This window comes from Bos indicus, chromosome 12 (assembly GCF_029378745.1).
Source record: "Bos indicus isolate NIAB-ARS_2022 breed Sahiwal x Tharparkar chromosome 12, NIAB-ARS_B.indTharparkar_mat_pri_1.0, whole genome shotgun sequence".
In the NCBI taxonomy this organism is placed as follows: Eukaryota; Metazoa; Chordata; class Mammalia; order Artiodactyla; family Bovidae; genus Bos; species Bos indicus.
This window is the reverse complement of record NC_091771.1, coordinates 21,131,297-21,154,110: the sequence shown is the minus strand read 5'-3', so window position 1 is coordinate 21,154,110 and position 22,814 is coordinate 21,131,297. Positions and strand designations below refer to the sequence as shown.

At 48.1% G+C, this 22,814-nt stretch overlaps 1 protein-coding gene across 5 annotated transcripts in view; it reads left to right on the top strand.

The window, feature by feature from the left end:
• Positions 1 to 1,776: 1,776 nt before the first annotated feature.
• The window catches only part of DHRS12 (dehydrogenase/reductase 12), a 40,372-nt gene continuing 19,334 nt past the window's right edge, over positions 1,777 to 22,814 (top strand). For all 5 annotated transcript variants that reach the window (XM_070800132.1, XM_019971332.2, XM_019971333.2 and 2 more), the window contains exons 1-5: positions 1,777 to 1,919; positions 12,064 to 12,197; positions 14,548 to 14,630; positions 19,413 to 19,505; positions 20,734 to 20,815. In XM_070800132.1, the coding sequence (XP_070656233.1) occupies positions 1,864 to 1,919; positions 12,064 to 12,197; positions 14,548 to 14,630; positions 19,413 to 19,505; positions 20,734 to 20,815 (448 nt within the window). In that variant the 5' untranslated portion in view covers positions 1,777 to 1,863. The remainder of the gene's footprint in view (positions 1,920 to 12,063; positions 12,198 to 14,547; positions 14,631 to 19,412; positions 19,506 to 20,733; positions 20,816 to 22,814) is intronic.

Genomic DNA, 22,814 nt, shown 5'->3' with positions numbered 1-22,814 from the left:
ATCCTGTCCTTTCTTTCTTGTTCCTTGTCATCCAGGGAAGAACGGAGGTCCCTTCTGAGATGTGGGTTGTCTTTTCTCAAAACCCCCTATGAATTGTGTACAGCGCAGTCCCTAGCGTATACTTGTTGATTTGAGGGTAAATATTACATGCTTCATGCACTAACAGAACATGCATGGAATGTACACGGGGTGGCTGCAATGCAGGAGGGAAAGAATGAGAAGAAAACTTAGGGCAGGAAATGAACGGTTTTTGACCATAACCAGGCATTTTGCTGAGCTCTTTACAAATGCATTTAATCATCACAACAGCTCCATGAAGTGAGCATATTCATCCCCACCGTATGCGAATAAGAAAACTAAGTCAGAGTAGGTCTGCAGCACACCGGGATGTACACAGCAGGTTGAGAGAGCTCGGTTTCCACCCAACCTTTTACAGCAAGGTGCTGCTGATGCCCTCAATACACCGTGTCGTTCACAAGAACGTCTCACCCGCTCTGTGAGCCAAAACCACATTTCCTGAGGTGGTGAGTTTGAACAGACTGGTACCTCTTCCATCACTGACACAAAGCCGAGGGTACAAAGCAGTTGTGTAACTCTGGGGGTCCAAAATGCTCTCCTGGTCCAACCTGACTGGCATTGAAAAGTCACATCAGGCTGGGTGGCTTTGCAGAATGCCACTTGTTTAAACTCCTTTTCATCGCTCTGGCAAGAAGACGAGCAATGCAGGGGAACCTCACAGTCCTGTTCAGAGGAGCAAGCTGTTCTGGGTAAATGTATTTCAAAAGGTATCCTGAATTAAAAATACGCCCACTTGGGAGGGGGCAGCGAACCTATATCCTCTACTGTAGGTAATGAGGCCATTAAACCAGCGGGTCTCTGCACATCTTATGTAAGAATGGCTCAGTCTCTGGGTGAGTCTGGTAAACCAGTACAGAATTTAACCGAGTGAGGCTCTCCTAACGGAGTTAGAGATGGAGGTCAGATGGGGACAAGGGTGCCTGACTCCTACATAACAGGGGCCCAGAGTGGGCTGGGTGACTAGTCTAGCGTGTGGGTTGGCATAGCCATTATGCTTTTTTTTCTTTCCACTTGCACTGTGTGTTTATTTGGCCTCGGGGGATTGGGGAGGCGGATGAAGATTTGAAAGCGATAAAGGGCTCCTTCCTGACATTACATGACGTTGCAGAACTGTGGCAAAAGCCTGTACTTCGGAGACAGACTCACCTCTCAGGAGGGAGATCTAGTCTGCCTTGCCCCAGGCGGGTCACTGTGAGCACCTTACAGACTTATCGCACCTGCTGATGAAGCACTGTCCCTCCGCTGAGTTACTGCAAGTATTTGGTGAAATAAGATAGGTGGAAACTTAGAAAATACTAGTTTTTCAGTAACCCCTATGCTAAAACCCATCAGATGGAGGCATCTTTTCAGTATCAGTAAGCCTCCTCGTTTTGAGTCCACACCATTTTCTGGGTCATCAGATTCGAGGAGGTGTGTTTCGGTGCCAGCTCTGCGTCCCAGTGATACCCAGCTGGCAGGTAACCCCCAACAGGTACTGACGCCGGCTTGCACCCCATGAGGACCCTCCCTGCAGGGTCTGCCCTCCCTCCCCGCTGCCTTCTGAGGCCCGGGCCGGAGTGGGGCGCTCTCCAGAGCCGCGGCAGGGCAGGGCAGGGCAGGGCTGGGCCGTGGGGGGCGCGCTCCGTATAGTACCGAGACCCGGCCGCATTCCCAGTGGGGACCAGCCCCGGAGGCCGTGGCGTTTACATAACTGCGATGATGTAACCGCTGGCGGGCCCGGAAGGGCGGGGCAGGGGCCCGGGAGCGCGGGGCCGCAGGACTCTTGCGTGCGGCGCCCTGCCCACCATGCTCCTCTACCGCAGCGCCGCGTGGTTCGCCAAGGGGCTGCGCGAATACACCAAGTAAGGGTGCGCGGGGTACCGCGCCGGCGCCCGGGGCCCGGGGGCGGGCAAGCCCGGCGGCCGTCACGCGGCCCGCCTCGGCGCGGGTAGGCGGGATGAGCGGGAACGCGCCCGCGACTCCCCCGCGATCACTCGGACCCACCGAGCGACGGAGGCGCTCGCCTGCCGGCAGCCCACCTGCTGCAACCACGACCCAACCCGGGGGCGCTCTTGGGCCCGGCTGGCCCCCAGGGGCGGGGCTTGTACTCGCGGGGCTCCACCCACTGACGTCAGGCGGCCCAGGGGTCTGCGAGCCTCCTGGGCGTTGCCTGGACACCTCGCTTGGGCGTGCTCTGGCTCTTGTCTCCTTGGGGCTGTTTTTGGCGTCAGAAGGGGTTAGTTCTAAATTGCTAGTTGAGATTCCGCTTAGTACTTTCCTGGATGTGTTTTTGTCCTTACTAATAAAATGCGGCTTGTGGACTGTGACCGCTCCCTCCAGCTGGAACATTCCGGGCACGAGTTTCAGGGCGGGTGTAGACCACGCGTCCAGTGTGAGCTTGTTGAACATTGCTTGATGGTTCCCGCCCCGCTCCCCCCTCCCCCGCCAATCGCCCCGTGATCACCCTGGCTGTGCCCCAGTCGACCCGCCCCCTCACTGTGGTCTTTGAGGGGTGGCCACTTCTGGGAGGTGGATTTTAATCTTAGAATTAGTCTCTCCCAGTGGTTCTCATCCCTGTTTGAAACCAAAAATCACCGGCAGAAACTTGTTGAGGATATCAGCTTTCAGGCCTTCCCAGTGGACATTTTGATTCAATTGATGTGCACTGGGGCCTAGATTGATATTTTATTAAAAAAAAAAAAAAATCCTGCAGGTTCTTCTCTTATGCAACCCTCTTCTATAAGAGACTTCCTCTCTTCCCTGCCTTAAGTTTTTATCAGTATTTTTATCAGTTCCTAAGGCTACCTGGGAGAAGGCAGTGGCAGCCCACTCCAGTACTCTTGCCTGGAAAAATGGACGGAGGAGCCTGGTAGGCTGCAGTCCATAGGGTCCCGAAGAGTCGGACACAACTGTGCGACTTCACTTTCACTTTTCACTTTCATGCTTTGGAGAAGGAAATGGCAACCCACTCCAGTGTTCTTGCCTGGAGAATCCCAGGGACGGCAGAGCCTGGTGGGCTGCCGTCTATGGGGCTGCACAGAGTCGGACACGACTGAAGCGACTTGGCAGCGGCAGCAGCAGCAGCAAGGCTACCTGGGCAAATTTCCATCATCCCAGGACTCCAGGCATCTTTCCAAGGGGAGACAGCTGCTGTTCTTCCCTTCTCGGCTTGCAGAAGTGTTTTTTGAAAAAGTGCAGACCCTCCTCAGGGGCAGTGTTGCAGAAAATGTGGGAAATGTTACTGAGTCCAAGCTCAGTCTCCTCGCTATACAGAGGCCAGTTAACAGAGAGAAAATGTTGAGGCAAGGAATACGACTTTTATTGTGAAAGCCAACAGATCGAGAAGGTGGCAGACTAAAGTCTCAAAATAACCACCTTGGTTGCCTGTCTGTATGTGAGGTTCTTGTACAGGATAGAGAGGGGTTGGAGTTGAGGAAATACTGACCATTATCTTGTAAGTATCTCCTGGAACGGCCAACCTCAGGGAAGGGATGTGTTCCTTCAGGCAGAGGGGAAGGGTTCCCTGAGGCAGATCATTATGTAGGATTATAATAACTAAAGCAATGTAAAACAAAGGTTAAAGTCAAAGAAACAGATCCATCATGGAGTCAGAATTGGCTCTTCCCTGCAATATTTCCCACTATCATTGTCCCTTCAACAATCTTGGAAAAAAGAGGGTGATAAGTGTTCTATCTGCTTCATCAGATGGATCTTTTGGGGAGTGTTCGCAGCCATCCGTGCCCGTTGCCAGTGTTCCAGATGTTGAGATTTGTCTTTCTTCGTTCCTCTTTGGATAATGTCCACTTTACATCTGTAGCTTACTGAAGTTCAAACCCAGAGGCAGCATCTTAAGTTTAGGAATTTAGGGCTTTTCTATGTATGGGAAGATGCAAGAGTCAGGGCTCTTTAAAATTATTTCCTTGATATGTACCCTCAGGTATCTGGGGCAGTTAATCCTGTGTTCTCATAGGCTGAGTTTCCTCAGGGCTCACTGGCTTATGTTGGAAGGCTCCAATTGCAGATGACTGATATGGCAGGAAATATTCCATTTCTCAGCTCCTCCCCTCTTGGTCAGGAATTTGACCAGTATTTGGGAGACAGTTCACGATCAAATCTTGTCCCACGGTGCTGGAAGGCTCATCCCAGATCAGGAAAAAATTCTTTGATATGCCACTCTAGCTGCTAAATTTCGGATTCGACCCCCATCAATAAGGAAAGATTCTCTGGATCTTGCGCCTGATTATGATCCAGGAGACATTTTCCCTCCCATTGCTTCTTCCCATACTTAGAATTACACTATTACAATGATTTTTACGTTATGTTTTTAGCCATATAAGTTTTGTTCAAGGCCTGATTACACCCTGGGTATTGTAAGAGACAACAATCTTATAAATTAGACAAGATGTAAGTAATGCAGTTAGTGAAATTGACAATGACGGTGCATCAAGGAGGCACAAAACACAAACAATTTGAAAACAAAGACCAAATTAGAACAATGATTAATTAGTTTAAGGGGAAGATTTTCGTTACCCCTGGGAAACAGATTTAAACCAGTAATTTTCTTTATATAGAAACCACAAAAACTGTAACCATATCTACCAGTTCACTCAGTTCCCCTGTAACTAATCCTTTTTGTTAACAGCTTTGTGAAGCCATTAGAATTAATTGCATTTATCCAAAAGTCCTTTTTATAAATCTTCTTGAAGGGGAGGAGTTTTTGCAATGGCATCAAAGTGAAATCATAACTATCTATAATAAAAAAAAAAGACTTAAGAAGCCACATTTAAAGCACCTAAGTTACTGCTGTGACATGCCACACTTTCAGATAATAACCAGAATTATGATGATAATACTTTAGCAGGACACATCAAAATTTCATATAATCTCTAGAATATCATTTACCATAAAATATAACCAAAGAAGATTTATTACTCATTTGATAACACTTCCCATTGTAATTTAAGATACCAAGTGAACCTAATGAGTTTAATGTTTCTTCGGGGTGTTTCAAAAGCCCTTTGAAACATCCCGAAGTTTTGCTAGAGGTCAAAGAAACTTTATTATAATTTGATTTGGTAAGTTTTGTCAAAACAACATCAAAAGGGTTTTAAAACACAACAGGATTGTAAGTCACCGTGAAACAATAGTTATTCACTTAGCCAAAGTAACAATAAAAGATTTCAAAGGCAAATACAGAGTAGATCACTTAAAAGGTAAAGAACTTAAAATCTGTTATCAAAGGTAGTTTGACATCTTAACAGAACTTGTCTCTCTAACAGAGAAAAGCCAAATTCTATTCTCATTTCAAGATTTCAGCCCTGAGTTGGGTACAGCAATGTAAAACCCATCAGTCTACAAAAGAGGTCAGATTAAAATTGGGTTTCTGGCAGATGGAATAAATTAAGTTCACTTGTCTAGATGGCTAAATTCCTTTTACTAATGTTTATGGAAAGCAAGTCCAAATTACTCTCTTTTTCAAAATTTGCATTTTAAAAATATGGTGGAGATACGGGCTCCTGAGAAGACCAGGTAGAACATTTGCAAAGATACAATTTTTCCTCAGGATAACTTCATTTCCCCTTTATAATACTTTGTTGTTCTTTTTTAGTTGCTAAGTTGTATTAATACTTACAAACTCCCTCTTAAGATAAACAGGGAAGGTCTTGGGAGTGGTAAAACGATTAGTGGGTTTTGGATTCTTTTTTGGAACCATACTTCTGGTCCTAAAACAAGGACAGTTATTTTTTTCTTTTTTCTTCAAAGAATTAGGTGGCTGCCTGAATGATATTGAAGGACTGACATACCCATTTACCGATGTTGGAAAGTTAGCTTAGAGGAGAAGTTCTCTTCCAAAAATCCTGCTAGGCTCTAAATATCAGCTATGCCTAGTCTAGTCAGACCAATGGCTTCCCATTTCGGTAACCTATTTACAAACACTTTTGAGGATCTTCCCTAGATTTCAGCCAGTCATTTAAAACTTCCCAAGGGGCTCCCAGGTGGGAGTGGAACCTTAGAGGAAGTGCTTCCCATTTTAGCTCAAGCCATTAGTACTAGAAATCTTTGTGCTCAAAGTAACCAAATCAAACCAAAACCTTGCCAGCCAGAAAGTCACCTTCAGAGTCAAATGGCAAAACTGCCCCAAATGTGACTTCCTAGTCCCACTAGGCTTGTGACCCTTGTCCAAAGCACCTTATTTCCCTTCACAGGGAGAACACCCCAAATTTGAGCCAAAGCCCCGCCAAATGGAGCTGAAGCTCCCCAAGTTGGAGCCATAGTCCCCAAATGCACGAGATCAAAAAGGCCCTGGTGGTACCCTGATGTCAAGCTGTTCTGAGGAAATGTTACTCGAGCCCTTAATTTACAAAGCAGAGTGGTATCAATTAGAGTCAATCAGTTTGTTCCCCACTGTCAGAGTGACCTGGGGCTCCTGTCTTAGTTTAGGGCAATCTCTTCTCCAGTGTCCTTGCCCCTGCAGTCAGCATGCTCTTCCTTCCCCAGTGGTGGCCTACCTTTAGGTTTCATGTGTGCTCAGTCGCTCAGTCGTGTCCAACTCTTTGCGACCCCGTGAACGGTAGCCTGCCAGGCTCCTCTGTCCATGGAATTTTCCAGGCAAGAATACTGGAGTGGGTTGCCATTTCCTTCTCTAGCGGGTCTTTCTGACCTAGGGACTGAACCCGCATCTCCTACATTGGTGGCAGGTTCTTTACCACTGAGCCACTGTGCACCCTCCTTAGGTTACTCATTTTTAGTGCTGCTACCAGAAAACCTGTATTCATTCTGTTTCACCTCTCCTTGCTTCTGTCGTTGTTCCCTGCTGTTGAATACTTTTAAGAACAACATCTACTAACTGAGAAGGATTTCAAATACACTATCTAATTTCTATAATTTTTTAATCTCTGGAGCACTTTGCCTGGTGAAGGCCGTATTTATCATCCTTACATTCTCAGGGGCCTCAGGGTCTATATCTGTGTAGCACCTATAAACTTGATAAGTCCTTTCTAGAAACTGTGATGGATCCTCAGCTGGTTTTTGTTTTATCTCTCAAATTTTGTTTAAGCTCTTTCGTCTGCCCCATTGTGTACCCCGTTGGGTTTTCTCTCAGACCTCTGCACGGTAAGGTGGTAGTCCTCTGACTCCTTTTTCTCCTGATGCAGTAGCATGAATGCTTCTACGTATGGAATCTCATCTCTTTTCCCTGCTCTTTTGCAAAACACTTCTAACTGTGAGATAACCTGATAGTTGAGTGAGCCATTCAGGGTCCGTTGCTCTTCTGATCCTAACATATATGGGGTCCACACCCTATTATAGTAGCATAGTCATAGGCTTACAATTATATTATTTTGCCCGATTATCCAATATATGCCCGAAAGGGCTCTCCTTCAAGATAGATGGAGTAATTCCCATTTATAGATGGAATACTTCCCATTTTTAAAAGTATAACCACACCACAACACAAAAGATGAATAGCAATTCCAATATAAAAAATTCCACAAAAAAATCGCAGCATTGATACACCACCAAATTGGCCCCCAACTCCCAAGCTTACCCTACAAATCAAAGAATTCCAACTAGGGTAGATACCCCACAAGAACTAGTTCCCCAATAAACTGGTTCCAACTGGGCAGGTTCCCAAATCAGGTAAATAAACGTATCCTACAAAACAAATGAACTAATTCCAACTAGGATAGGCTTACCTGCATGAGAACTAGTTCCCCAGTGAACCAGTTCCAGCTCAGGTACAGTCCAACAACAATTCCCCCCCCCAACAGGGTACCCCAACCAAACTGGCTTGTCCCCTAAAGGAAAACCCCAAATTGAGGTGGGGGTATGTTTCCAGCGTGCACACTGGAGAGACTTACCCTACAAAATTTAGTCCCATCAACGTCAGTTTCTTGCCTCAACTGCCGGGCACTGGGGAAGCTGGTGCCACATCAGGAAATCTTGAAGGGAAGATCCTCAGGACAAATAGTTCCAGCAGCTGCTAAGGCCTTGCCCCAGTATTCCCTGATACATACCCGGGGCCAGGTAGCCACAAGCAGCAGGGCTTCTAGGCTGGCTAAGCCAAATTTGAGTCCACTTTCAGTCTGCTTGCCAAATGACAGGCCCATTAACCAGGAACACAGTTGGAAAGCCTAGCTGACAGAGAAGATGGCAGACTAATATCTCAAAATAACCATCTTGTCTGGGGTCTGGGTGTGAGGTTCTTTTATAGGACAGAGAAGGGGAGGAGTTGAGGAAGTAAAAACCATTATCTTGCAAATATCTCCTGGAAGGAGGTATGTGTTAATCTCTTCAGGCAGAGGGGCAGGGCTCCCTGTATAATTTAAACTACAACTATAATGGCAGGTCATAATGTATGATTATAACAAAAGCAATGAGAAAGGAAGGTTAAAGTCAAAGAAACAGATCTATCAAGGACTCAGAATTGGCTTTTCTTTGCAACAGTGTAGCTGTCAACCCTAACCCACTGAATTTAGGTGAATACAATGGCCTCCTCTTTTTCAAAGGGGTGTACTCGTAGTGACCACTATTTGCGGGATCTTTCCAGGTTGTACAGAATGCAGCATGAAGAGCTTGAGTCAGCTTCCTGTCCCACAGGAAAGCAGACTTCTGAAAGTCTCTCCCCAGACTCTTTTGTGGGGTAGGAGGGGTGTAAGCTTAGGTGGTTTTCCCTGCTGTTGTGCATTTTGTGAATTGGAGGGAAAGACAATACCTTACTTTGATTCCAATGAGAGTCTGTAGTTTGGGTTTACAATGCTTTTTCTTGGCACACCAGGATTTTTATAAAGCTTCCTTATATTGGGCCCCTAGGCAGCAGGATCTAGACACAGTTTCCTTAACTTTGTCTGAACCTAAGAATTACCAGGGGCAATTAAAAAACAACTGACTGTAAGCACCTAGCAGGTGTGGGTGGAACCTTAGCAAATTCCGTGTTGGGTAAATGGGGAAAGCGTGCTGAGGACCTTGCCTCCTGGCGACTCTTACATTCAGGGGTTCAGGAAATACTAAGTACAGCGATTGCTCAACTTGAATCAGCCTCCTGTAGGGCATGTGAAACCACTGATTGCTGGGCCTCACCCTGAAATTTCCGGCTCTGTAGAAAGATTCCCAGGTGATGTTGATGTTGCCTGTCTGGGGACCACTCTTCTGAGCACCACTGGTGAGGCTGAGCTCCACTCCTAGGCTCAGTGTAGAGAGCATGGAAACCCCTGTGGGCTTTATCACCTACCATCCCATGGTCTTGGGTAAGTCATTTACCTCTCTCTGCATCTGAAAAATAAGAACTGATATGAGGAGTTTATAAAAATAAAAAGAGAGGGCAGGAGGATAAGAAAAAAGCTAAATCTTATTAACATCGGATTGGATCAGAGTGGATCAGGGTGGAATCCCAGTGTTGAAGACAGAGGACAAAGGGAGTTATGACGTGTCCTGTAGGCCAGTCTGGCTCCACCCACTTGGCAGCTGGCTCACAGCCTGGAGTTTGAGGAAGACGTTTAATCCGCAGGAGCCACCCTCAGCAAACCTTACTCCCTAATAGGATCAACGTGGTAACCCAGAGGCTAGAGTCTCCTCTAGCTGTGAGGAGGGGTCTGGGGCCTGGTCCCTGTGGGGCATACCTGGGGTGTGTTCTCTGTGGCCTGCTCTTCTTGAAAGCTCTCTTTCCCTCCCCACCAGTGCCTTCTCCTGCCTGGGCCCCTCGTCACTGATTCCCTGATCCTGGGTTCTTTCCAAGAAACCTCTTTTCCTTTGCAGGAAAATCTTTTCACAGTGATTCTGGGATGTCCACCCGTGAGGCAAAACAAATCTTCCAGCTTCATCTTTGGTTATAGTTTAAGTTACTCTCGGAGTCCCTAATGATTTGAAGGACTAGTGGGCGAGCAGGGGAGGGAAGGGGCAGGGGAGCAAGCAAATGAGCTGTTTTGAACATGAAATATATTAATATTATTATTAATACTAGTAATAATATTAGTATTATTATACTAATAGTACTAACAGGCTCCTCTGTCCATGGGATTCTCCAGGCAAGAATACTAGAGTGGGTAGCCATTTCCTTCTCCAGGGGATCTTCCTGATCCAAGAATCAAACTCATGTCTCCTACATTGTCAGGCAGGTTTTTTACCACTGAGTCACCTGGGATTGAGTTCTTAACTTATTCAAAGCATATGATAGATGCTTTACATAATAATCTCACCTAGGCTGCCCAAGAAGTTTTTGTGCAGATGAAAAGACTGGAGCTCAAAAGGGTTAAAGCAACACAGGAGACGGCACAGCTGTTAGGACACAGAGCTGAGATTTAAATCCAGGTTGTTGGATCCAAAGGCTTTATGACTGAGATTACGTTCAGTTTCAAGTCAGCCTTTCAGGAAGCCTTGGAACAGTCAGAAGTCTTGCTTGTCCCACTAAGTGGGCTGCTCACAGCCGAGGCGATGAAAAGCTGCCCCGGATGTCTGGAAGAGTTCCAGATGGTGAGAACAGCAGCAATAACATTCTTCTTGGTCTCTTGACTGTGAGACCAGGGGCAATGACCGCCCCTGTGGCAATGACTTCAGACCAAACCTGAGCTCATAAACATTCTTTGGCCCTCTTCACCGGTGTCCAGGCATGTAGTTGGCAGTTGTGCTATACTAGGGTGTGGGGCAGGAGACCAGCTGCTGGCAGTCTGTGCATAAACAGGGCATGGGAAGGGCACAGGGCACCTTCCAGAACCTCCAGGGGAAACGAGTTGCATTCTATGTTGCAGGGAATCAGCTCTTTGGGCGAGAGATACAGGCTGAGACCCCTAGCCTGCCGGTGTGTGGGGAGCTCTAACCTCAGGGTCTCCTGCCAACCCCTCTCCATTCCCCCAGCCGATTCTGTAACCAGGAAATATTGACTACTAGGACAGTCAAGGGCTTCCCTGGTGGCTCAGAGGTTAAAGCGTCTGCCTGCAATGCAAGAGACCTGGCTTCAATCCCTCGGTTGGGAAGATCCCCTGGAGAAGGAAATGGCAACCCACTCCAAGTATTCTTGCCTGGAGAATCCCATGGAGAGAGGAGCCTGGTAGGCTACAGTCCACGGGGTCGCAAAGACTTGGACACGACTGAGCGACTTCACTTTCACTTTCAGGACAGTCAAGGTAGACGAGGAGTCTCAAAGAGCAGAGAGAAGCAGTTGAAGAATTCAGAGTTCTTTCTTTCTCTATCTCTTCATTTTACTTATTTATTTTGGCCACAACACGAAACATGCAGGATCTTAGTTCCCTGACCAGGAATCAAACAAGTGCCCTCAGCATTGGGAGCATGGGCTCAACCACGGGACCATCAGGGAAGTCCCCCAGAGTTGTTTCTGACCAATATGATGCCTTTGGGCCAATTGGAAAAAGCACCTCCTTCTCATTGTGCTTTGCTGTCATCCGGCAGAAACTTGTCCTGATGCAAATGGGCCATCATTATGACCTGAACGGCGCCCCCTCGAGGTGTTCAGCACACACCCTGTGGCCCTGAAGGAGCCTTGCTTCCTCCAAGGGATTCAGCCCTCACATAACTGCACCTGCCCCTCCTCATTCCCAAATTGCACATCTCCCCACTTTGCTGTGGTCCTTCTACACCTGGGGAGGGACACCTGTCCTGGGGTGCAGTGGGCATGATGCTCTCGGTCTCCTGAGCTCCTCTCCATTTGCCCCAACGTGGGGGAAAAGGCCAAAAAATAAAAATAAGAAAACCTGTCAAAGAATGTTTTAAGGGGCAGGGGCACCTCCTGGTATTAGAGGCAGAGAAAAATAGTTTGGCTGCCAAACTGTTGGAATCTCCAGGTATTTTCAGAAGTTCAGGAAGCTAATGGTATAGGCTCTGAGAAGATGGTGTTGTTCACAAGACCAGGGAGGAGAGCGGGGTCCCAGGGCGGAAGGGGCTGTCTGATGTGTGGGGAGAGCACTGCGCCCAGCCCAGGACTGGGCCTTCTCACTGCAGGAGGTTGTGTTCCCTGCTCCTTAATGTCCATTCCTTCTGTGGGTCTGCTGCTTCCAGGAGTGGCTATGAGTCTGCGTCCAAGGACTTTGTCCCTGATGACTTGGAGGTCCAAGTTCCCGGAAGAGCCTTCATGGTCACTGGGGGGAACAGCGGCATCGGAAAAGCGACCGCCATGGAGATCGCCAAGCGAGGTGAGCAGCCTGCTAAGTCGTGTGTGTGCTGGGCCCCAAGGGCAGCCTGCGGCCAGTCCACACTGGGGAGAGGGCCCTGTGTCACACACGGGTCAGGAAGGCCCCAGCCGGCACAGGCAGGCATCCTGGACAGGGACCCCGTGCTGACTGGCACAGCTGCCGGCTTTCTCTTGTTGTTCAGTCGGTCAGTCATGTCTGACCCTTTGTGACCCCATGGACTACAGCACGCCAGGCTTCCCTGTCTTTCACTATCTTCTGGAGCTTGCTCAAAGTCATGTCAATGGAGTCAGTGACGCCATCCAACCATCTCGTCCTCTGTTGCCCCCTTCTCCTCCCACCTTCTATCTTTCCCAGCATCAGGGTCTTTTCCAATGAGTCTGCTGTTTGCATCAGGTGGCCAAAGTATTGGAACTTCAGCATCAGTCCTTCCAATGAATATTCAGGACTGATTTTCTTTAGGATTGACTCGTTTGATCTCCTTGCTGTCCAAGGAACTCTCAAGAGTCTTCTCCAGCACCACAGTTCGAAGGCATCACTTCTTCGGTGCTCAGCCTTCTTTCTGGTCCAACTCTCACATCTGTACATGACTACTGGAAAAACTGTAGCTTTGACTAGATGGACCTTTGCTGCATTAAGCTTCAGACTAGAGGTGGACAGAGTGAGTGACCGGAGGAAGCTCTCCTCAACACTTCATTCATTCACAGGAGAGCTGGGGTCCCGTCCACATGGCAGTGTTTTCTGATTAAGAACAGTAAGGGGCTCCAGTTAACCCTAGGCATCCGAATCACCAGTGGAGACTTAAAAAAAAAAACACAAAACTTGGACACCTGGTCCCTAGTTCCTGTCTCCTCAGTGAGAATGGGGGTGGGGGGATGGGGTGGGAGAGAGACTGGGAATCCGTCGCAGTTTGGCTGTGGACCCTAGTTGAGAACAGAGCCCCCAGAATAACGGGAGGCGGGATGCGGTGAACTTCCTTCTTCCTTCCTGCTGCTCCTGGTTTCCAGTCTCTGGAGTCTGAGCAGCTGGAAACTGCCTCCTCTCTCTCCTCCCTAAGCTTGGATCTAGAAAGAGGCTCTCTGGATGCCCATACATTATTCAATCAGCTGAAGTCTTCCTCCAGGTAAATGACAAATTTTCTGTCCCAGCTCAACTGTCCCGGCTCACTCAACAGTACTGTGGTGGCTAGAAGAGTCAGCCATGCCTCTCTAGAGCCCCTTCTCCTGGAGAAATGGATGTTCCGGCAGAAGTTGGGGAAATAAACCTTGGAATTTATCACTTTTCAAGATGCTTGAGATTTTTTTCTCTCCAAAGTTAGGCATTTTCCAGGGGAGTATTGTGCCATTTGGAGCTGTATTTAATTATCTGTCAAAGCAGGGGGAAGATTAACTGCATCTTAGCAACTGGGAGGTACTCTGAAGAGCTGGGAGGAGGATCAAGCTGAGGGGCTGTTATGTGGTTTGCCTGGAGCCTCCTGTGCAACAGACCCTATTTAATAAAGCCAGGTGTTTTAGGTGAGGAAAGCAGGGTCCATAATGCTTATGTCTTAACTGCCGCAGCCAAGGCATTCCCCTTTAAATAAGCCTTGATTGATGATGGTGTGACTTTTGCTGGAATAGTCTTGAGTGCCGTTTATGGATTCACCCATTTAGTAAATATTTGTTAAATTCTGGCTACATATTAGGGGCTTCTCAACTTGGGCTGAACATTAGACTCACCTGGGGGAGCTTTTAAACCATCCTTAGGCCGGGAGCTTTAAAAACTTTCCAGGTGGGTCTAAAGGGCAGCTGGGTTGAGACCAGTGTGTCAGATTCCCTATGAGATGCTAGGGATGCAGGTGTGACCAAGACTGACCCTTCTTATCCTTGATATATGTGTGTGTGTGCTTAGTCACGTCTGATCTTTGTGACCCCTGGACTGTAGCCCGCTAGGCTCCTCTGTCTGTGGGATCCTCCAGGCAAGAATACTGGAGTGGTTGCCATTCCTTTCTCCAGGGGATCTTCCCCACCTAGAGACTGAACCTAGGTCTCCTGGATTGGCAGGTGGGTTTTTTACCACCTGAGCCACCAGGGAAGCTCATCCTTGGTGTATTCAGACCCATAAAGAAAATCAGGACGTTGCCCCAGTTGCACCGTCACCCCAGGTAGGCAGGAGCATGGATTCCAGGACCACCCTCTCCTTTCCACTGGCTGCTGTGACTGTGGGGACCATCTGTCCAGATCTTCCAGAATAGTCTCCGTATCAGGTCCTCTTTCTGTGAGCCCGTGTGTGTTCATCCTGCCTTCAGAAGAGCTCGTCTCCAGGGCTGTCACTGTGGCTGTCCCTCACGGCCGCTTTTTTTGAATTCCACCAGGTGGCACAGTTCACCTGGTTTGTCGAGATCACAGCCGAGCGGAAGGTGCCAAAGCTGAGATCATCCGGGAGAGTGGGAACCAGGTGAGCGGCTCTCTGCCCCTTCTGCAGGGGGCTTCCTGCCTGCGGGGCACGGCGGTGTGGGGGTGGGACTCCTGGCCACGCTCCTGCACCCGAGCTGGCAGAGCTCTCTTCACGCTTCTGCTTGGGAGGCGGCCTCAGCCATCAGAGCTGGAGCCGCGCTTCTCAAAGGCTGGGCCCGACCCAGGTGATGGGGTCAGTGACCCCAACTCCCCCAGTGAAGGCCTGCCTGGGCGACATGACACAGACAGGGCCCTGCCGGGACCCCTCCCCCAAGAAGGAGGCCGCGTCGTTGAGACATGTCCAGGGGACTCAGGGTGAGCCAAGCTGTAAACCGACTCGGTGGCCTTCGGATAAAGAAGGACCGCAAATGACGTTTCGGCCTTGATGAGACCCGCTTCCTATCGAGAGTGTTCAAAGCTGGCTCACCGTTCTGTGGGCTTCCTGCTCTGACACTTGGAACCAGGACAGGCTACATAATCTGCAGGGCCCCAGTGCAAAATCAGAGTGTGGGGCCCCTGGTGTACAAAGCACAAGACTTCCATATACTTGTGTTATTACACTTGTTATATTATACTTGTTTTTCTCTTTCTGACTTCACTGAACCTATTTGCAGGACAGGAATAGAGATGCGCACACAGAGAACAGGGTTGTGGACGCAGTGGAGAAAGGCAAGCATGGGATAGAGAGAGAGTAGCGTGGAAACATGTACATTGAAAGCGGCCGTGTTAGTCACTCAGTCACGTCCGACTCTTTGGGACCCCATGGGCTATAGCCAGTCAGGCTCCTCTGTCCATGGGATTTTCCAGGCAAAAGTACTGGCGTGGTAGCCATTTGCTTTTCCAGGGGATCTTCCCAAACCAGGGATTGAACCCAGGTCTCCTGCATTGCAGGCAGATTCTTTTCTGTCTGAGCCACCAGGGAAACCCAAACATATACGTTACCATGCGTAAAATAGACAGCACGGGAAGCTGCCGTGTAACACAGGGAGCTCAGCTCGGTGCTCTGTGATGACCGAGAGGGGTGCGATGAGGGGTGGGAGGGAGACCCGAGAGGGAGAGGACATTGTATACTTACGGCTGAGTCATGCTGTTGTATGGCAGAAACCAACACAACATTGTAAAGTAATTATCCTCCAGTTAAAAATTCAAAAACCTAAGGCTTGCAGGCCGGTGAAGGCAGAGCGTTAGCATAAGCAGAGCCTGGATGTGGGGTCTGTGCACCTGTGCAGTTGCTTCCCCGAGGAGCTGGCCCCGGTGGAAACCCCAGGTCCCGGGGAGGGGAGCAGGCTGGCCGGCAGTGACCACAGGCCCCTTGCACATCCACCGAGAGCGTCTTGCCTCCAGGCCCAGCTGGAGTTCCCTCCTCTGTCCTGTACACCCACTCCTCCGGCAGCCCCCACGCCTGCTGCCTCTCCATGTGCTGCCCACAGCTGAGGGGCGGATGGCGCCCCACTCCTGCAGGCGTGGGTCGTGGCCAGGAGGAAAAAAATTTGCCCCAGTCTAGAATGGAGTATTCTGCCTCTGCCCATGAGGGCTATCCTTTATCTGGAAGTAATGTTTTCAAGGCAAGAGGCTGTCCTTCTCCCTTTGACTTGGCAGCCTCTCGCCATCAGATGCCCCGGGAAGCTTCGTGCTGGCCGTGAGCACGAAGGTCTCTAAACCTTCCTCTGCGTCAGCAAGTGGGGCCGCGATCTGGGGGCTGCAGTTCTTGAGCTGGAGGGCTGGCTGGCTGCCTGCCGGTAACTTCGGGTGGCGCTGCTGCAGGACGTAACGGGAACACTGATCTCGGGCCACAGGCAGGGGAGGGCTTGCCTGGATTCCAGCCCGCTGTGGGCTCGGCCACGTTCTTTACCAAGTGGATTTATATAGGAAAAGATGCCAGTATGGTTCTGCTGATGCTGTTGAGCCCTCCTTATACCCAACGGCACCATCTTTGGGAGGAAGAACTGAAAGCAGGAACCAGCATGTTTCCTGGGGTGCAGAGAGGGAGCCCGCAGCTTGCAGCCTGCCCCATCCCCACACACAAACCCCCGGCAAATCCTCTCCTCTTGCATCTGTGTAAGTGGTCTCCAGCACTCCCTGAGAGCTCGGTGGTCCAGGGCTGGCGATACCTTCTGCCCATCCCTGGAGGTGTGGTTTCACTGACTCAGTGCCTCCAGTCTCTGCTGCTCTGTGATGACCTAGAGGGGTGGGAGGGAGGCTCACGAGGGAGGGGACGTTGTATACTTATGGCTGATTCATGGCCTTGTATGGCAGAAACCAACACACTATAAAGCAATTCAGTTCAGTCACTCAGTCACGTCTGTCTCTTTGCAATCCCATGGACTGCAACACGCCAGGCCTCCCTGTCCATCACCAACTCCCAGAGTCTACTCAAACTCAGGTCCATCAAGTCAGTGATGCCATCCAACCATCTCATCCTCTGTCGTCCCCTTCTCCTCCTGCCTTCAATCTTTCCCAGTATCAGAGTCTTCTCCAGTGAGTCAGCTCTTCGCATGAGGTGGCCAAAGTACTGAAGTTTCAACTTCAGCATCAGTCCTTCCAATGAACATTCAGGACTGATTTCCCTTAGGATGGACTGGTTGAATCTCCTTGCAGTCCAAGGGACTCTCAAGAGTCTTCCCCACACCACAGTTCAAAAGCATCAATTCTTTGGTGCTCAGCTTTCTTTATAGTCCAACTGTCACATCCATACATGACTACTGGAAAAACCATAGCTTTGACTAGACAGCCCTTTATTGGCAAATTGTTGATAAAGCAATTATCCTCCAATTAAAAACAATTTTTTAAAAGCTTAAAACTTGGAGTTGTGGGCCCCTCAATTGTAGGTGGCGGACAGAGCAGCAGCGGTTATGGGGATGCTGCTGGAGGAGCAGGTGCACAGAACAGAGGAGGGAACCCCAGGATCAGCTGCTCCTCTCTGTCTGTGAAGCTTTGTCAGGGGGACGAGGGGAGGAGCTGGGCTCTGCCCTCACTGAAGCCTTGTGGGCTAGACAGTGCGCTTAGCTTTCCTGAACCTCAGTTTCCTCATCTGAAAATTAGAAGTGATATTATTTTGTTCAGGTTGCATTCAGCACGCACCATCCTTAGTTGCGGCATTCGAATTCTTTATTGCAGCATGTGGGATCTAGTTTCCAGGCCAGAGGTCCAACCCGGGCCCCTGGGTTTTTTACACACCAGCACCTGGCTGGTTCCTTCTCCTGGTCACAGAGGACAGCTGAGCTCTTCTGGGCACCTCTGTCTTCCTAGTTTCTCGCAGAGGGAGCCAGATGATTCCTTGCACCTTTTCAGGATGTTTCATTTCACCAGAATTCATGGCTGATTTCCCTGTTCCCTGCTGCTGCTTCTATTTAATTCTGAGATGCCTTGGGTGCTTCTAGGAAACTCAAGGAGACTGTGGGATGATCAGAGTAAAACTGATTTTAGCTCACTTGAATTTTGTTGGTTTTCAAACCTAGGTTTTGTGTGAGTGTTTTGCAGCCCTGCAGGGTGGGAGGGGGGTCCTACAGAGATGTCAGGGAAGGCCTTGGAATGAAAGGATTAGGTGTCCGGACTTGGCCTGCCCTCGAGAGGCTCATGGCTGACTCTGGTGTGAGTCAACAGCCTCGTGTTCACTCTGGCTGGGCCAGGGCCTTCAGAGACTTTTGAGAAGAGTGTAATCCTGTACGGACAGTGCTTTTCCTCTCCCTTGAAGGCAGAGGAAGACTCAGTTATGGCAGACTTAAGCTGAACACGGCATTCAAGCTCCTTACAGGCCTTCTGAGTCATGATAATGTTTCTCATTCTCTGAGCCTTTGTCTCAGGGTGAGGCAACATGTTTTAACATCAGTAGAAATTCTTCCTTGGGTTCAGTGGCTCAGTTGCTGGGGAAACGGAGGCAGGGCACTGAATTCTGCTTTATCATGGGTTTTATGGCTTGTCTGGAGGTCAGTTCCCAGCAGCAGAAATCTCTGCCCTGGGTTGGTGATAAGTCTCTGACGCCTGCTAGAGTTCAGGGACACTGAGCCTCAGCGACGTTCAGTGACGTTGAACTCAGGGACGATCAGTGGGTGCTGAGAATGCAAGTTTCATTTATGTGCTGGGAGAAAGGGCCCAACAGCCAAAGTGCATTGCTCATTTACATGCATGGCTGTGTGTGCACCACTGGCATGGGGCGCCCTCGATGTGGCTCCTCCATCAGGGAGTTGTGAGTCTACGGGGGGTGGGGTGGGGGAGTGGGGCTGTGTCCAGAGGTAACCATAGCACAAGGCTGGGATTGACATTGTAAGCAAGGACTGAGTCACAGAGGAAGTTGTCATCTCATAGTTCTGATGTGCCCTAGATATTCTCTTAGGAACAAAATATTGACAAAAAAACCCCCACATGATTGGTAGGAAACTATGACACATCTATGCAATGTTTTGTGGCCATTTAAAGAAATAAGGTAGATTTATATTTAAGAAAAAAATCTCTAAAACATGTTAAGTGAAAGAGAAGGATATAGAACAATGTATAGTCTGAATCTATTTATATGGAAAAGGGCTACACATACACATGTATATGTATATATAATGCTTAGTGTATGTATATAGATATATGTTTATATATAATGCCTAAAACATGTATGTATAAATGTTGTATGTACTTGAAGAATTCCTGGGTGATTCATAAGAAACTGTGAACAATGATGTACTTCTGAGCAGTGAGACTTTCCATTTTATATCATTCCAAATGATTTATTTTTAATGCTTTTTAATGAAAAAAGTACATTTTTTAAAAAAGCTTCTTTTGTTTTCTGGTTTAGAACATCTTTCTGCATATTGTGGACCTGTCTCTTCCCAAGTCAGTCTGGAAATTTGTTGAAAATTTCAAGCAGGAACATACCCTCAATGTCTTGGTGAGCTTTGTAAACATAAGTAGGGGATAAAACTCATGCATGTGTGTTTCTCCTCTGTGTGGATGAAGAGTGTGTGTGTGTGTGTGCGTGCGTGCATGCATGTGTGTGTGTGTGTGTGTGTGTATCTTTACAGCGACACCTTAGTGAGACTCTTTGATGGGGAGGCCTGTTCATGTCACCAGGTTCACTCATTAGACTCATTCTAACCATGTTGCTTGGATGTGTGAGTAAAGGAAGGGATCCTATACTGGGTCTTTGGGGGTGATGGAAAGGTTCCATTTTTTCATAAAATGAATTGTGTACTGCCATTCTTGAACTCTGTAGATTTGGGGATTGATGTATTAAAATTAGAGGCTCGGGGGAAATTAAAAAGCTTAGTCCAAAAGAACACCTGTTGCAGACAACCAAATCTTTTAGCATCACAGTCAGTTGCTCCATGGAGAAAGTTGGAAGACTCAGGTGGGTTGCTGTCCCTCTGCTCCTCCCACATATTCTGCTTTGAGCTGAGCTGCTTTTCTGCCCAGATTGTTTCTCGTGTGCTCCACAACGTTCGTTCAGACCCAAGTCTAGTCTTGCACTGTCCAATATGGCTACAGAGCATTTGAAATGTAGCCGGTTCAAACTGAGATGTTCCATCAGTGTAAAAATCCACCAAAGTCGAAGACTTAGGGTAAAAAAAAAAACAAAAGTAAACTAACATTTTTATATTGATTACATTTTTATGTTGATTACATCTTGAAATGCTACTATTTTAGATATAGTGAGTTAAATATTATACATTATTAAAATCAATTCTGCCTGTTTCTTTTTATGTTTTTATTTATTTTCTGGGTGAGTTACGTTTTATTTGGGGCAAAATGAGGACTGCAGCCTGGGAAACAGCACCTCAGATCACTCTGAGAAGCTGTTTTTCTCTTTACCTTTTTAATGTGACTACTTTCTAGAAAACTTGAAATTACATACTTGTACTGGATAGCATTGGTCTAGACAGATTTCCAGGGCACTTTATTGTGAATTAGGTTGCCTGGCCAAGCCGTAGTCACTGGAGGTCTCTGCACAGTCCCATGGCTGAGCCGGCTGCACACCTGGTTTTGATGTGAAGAGACAGTAGAGCAGAACATGAGTTGTCATCCTACACATGTGTGACCAGTGCTGGCGTGGGGCTGTGGGTTGTGGAAACAGGTCCCTTGGCCCTATTTTCCTTTATTTTGAAATTTGTAATTTCTAGATCAATAATGCAGGTTGCATGGTCAATAAGAGAGAGCTCACAGAAGACGGACTCGAAAAAAACTTTGCTACCAACACTCTGGGTAAGTGTAAGCGGTTCTCTTATTTATTTTTAGCAAAATAAATGGAGAAGGATCAGAAACTGTAGAAGGATCAGAAAAGTAGTGATAAACTTTTGGAGTTCTTGGTGCGTAGCTTGATTGTATTCACTTTATCTTTAAATGCATTATTTTTTCTTCATAAAACACTCTTGTCTTATTTTTTATAATATGCGTTAGTGCCAGAAATACTATTCTTAAAGTGGTTTTTTCCTGGGAAGCTCAAGGCTCATTATAGACATGACCTTGGTGAGGAGGGCAGGGTCACCTTAGGTGGAGAGGGCAAGTATGAAAACTGCAGCAAAGAGAACTTCCGGCCAGGGCTGAGGAAGGAGCAGCCATAAGACAAGAACATGGACCTGGAAAGGCGTTCGTTTACCTGAAACACAGGACCCCCGGGTTCCAGAGCCTGCTCTGTAATAACAGGCCAACGCGTTTTGTGCCAGGTCAGTGATTCTCAAAGTGGGGTTCCTGGACCATCACCAGGGAACTTGGTGGAAATGCACATTCTTGGGCCTTACCCCGAGATCCACTGAATCCAAAACTGGGATGGAGCTGAGAAATCTGTGTTTGAATGAGCCCTCCAGACGATTCTGATGCACACTTAAGTTTGAGAACCAAGGGGCCAGGATTTTAGGCTCTTTGGATTTTTCTCCTTGAACCAAGGGGTCTGGAATACAGATCTTCCTCAACTTGGGATGGGGTTAGGTCCCAGTCAGCCCATCGTGCGTAGGTTGATCATGTTGTAAACTGAAAATGCATTAATCCACCTAACCTACAGAACATCCTTGCTCAGCCCAGCCAACCTTAAACAGGCTGAGAACACTTGATGTTAGCCTACAGTTGGGCAAAATCATCTAACCCAAAGCCTAGTTTATAATAAAGTATTGAATTCCTCATGTTTATGAGATATTGTGCTGCAAGTGAAAAACAGAGCGGTTTCTGGCCCAGAGTGGCTGTAAATGTGCAGGCTCTTCACTCTTGTCACTGCCTGGCTGACTGGGAACTTGCCGCGCATCCTGAGAGAGCGTCTTACCGCTTATTACCAGCTCAGGAGAAGTTCAAAACCCCAAATTCAAAATACAGTTTCTAAGGAATGCATATTGCCTTCACACCATCGAAAAATCTTAATTCAAACTGTTGTAAATTGGGGACCGTCTGTAGACGATTTCAGTGCCTTGGAGAGGTTTCACCTTGGAGAGGCAATGAATCTCATTCTCCCCGGTGACCATACCGCTTCCTCTGAGGAAGTGAGGCTTTTAATAAACGGGTTTAATTAATCCTAAGTCACAAGATGAATGGTGGGGGTTCCTGTGGCTCCTGGGGTCATTGAGGGTGACCATTAGATAGCAACCTCTTCCCACCTAAGAACTGAACAGTGTGAGGAGTAGAATAATAATGAACGAAAGCCCTAAGTCACTGTTGTTGCTGATGAGGCTGGTTGAAGGGTGTGGCTCAGGTGAGAGCCAGATGGCTTCCTTAATGCTGAACTCCCAGAATTAGACAGCCTTGCTGGCTTTGTTGTGGCTGGATAATCCCAGACAGACACCACCAACCCCTCCCAGGAAGCCCAGTTTCTTGCTCCCAAATGTACTACATTTATTACCGGAATGCTCACCTCCTTGGGATGGGGGAAGGAAGGGGCCGAAGGAGGTTGCTCATTGTGCTCTCTCCAGGAGGAGGGGAACATAGGGAGTGGAGAAGGACCCTTCTGCCCACTCTGAAGCTCTGAGCTTGCATTTCTTTCTTTTTAAACAAATCTCTGGGAGCTTGCTATGAAACGCTCCAGGTTTAGGACAAAATGTTCCCATCTTCTGCTTTGTTCCAAATGCGGTATCCTTGCCCAAAGTACCAGAAGTACACGAATGTGGGGTCATGCCAGGGTTTGCCTTCTGACTCTCCTGGATGGTAGGGACTCCTGGGGTCCTAGCAGCTGGCCTCCTAAGTCGGCTGCACCCCCAGGATCAGCTTTGTGATTTGTAGG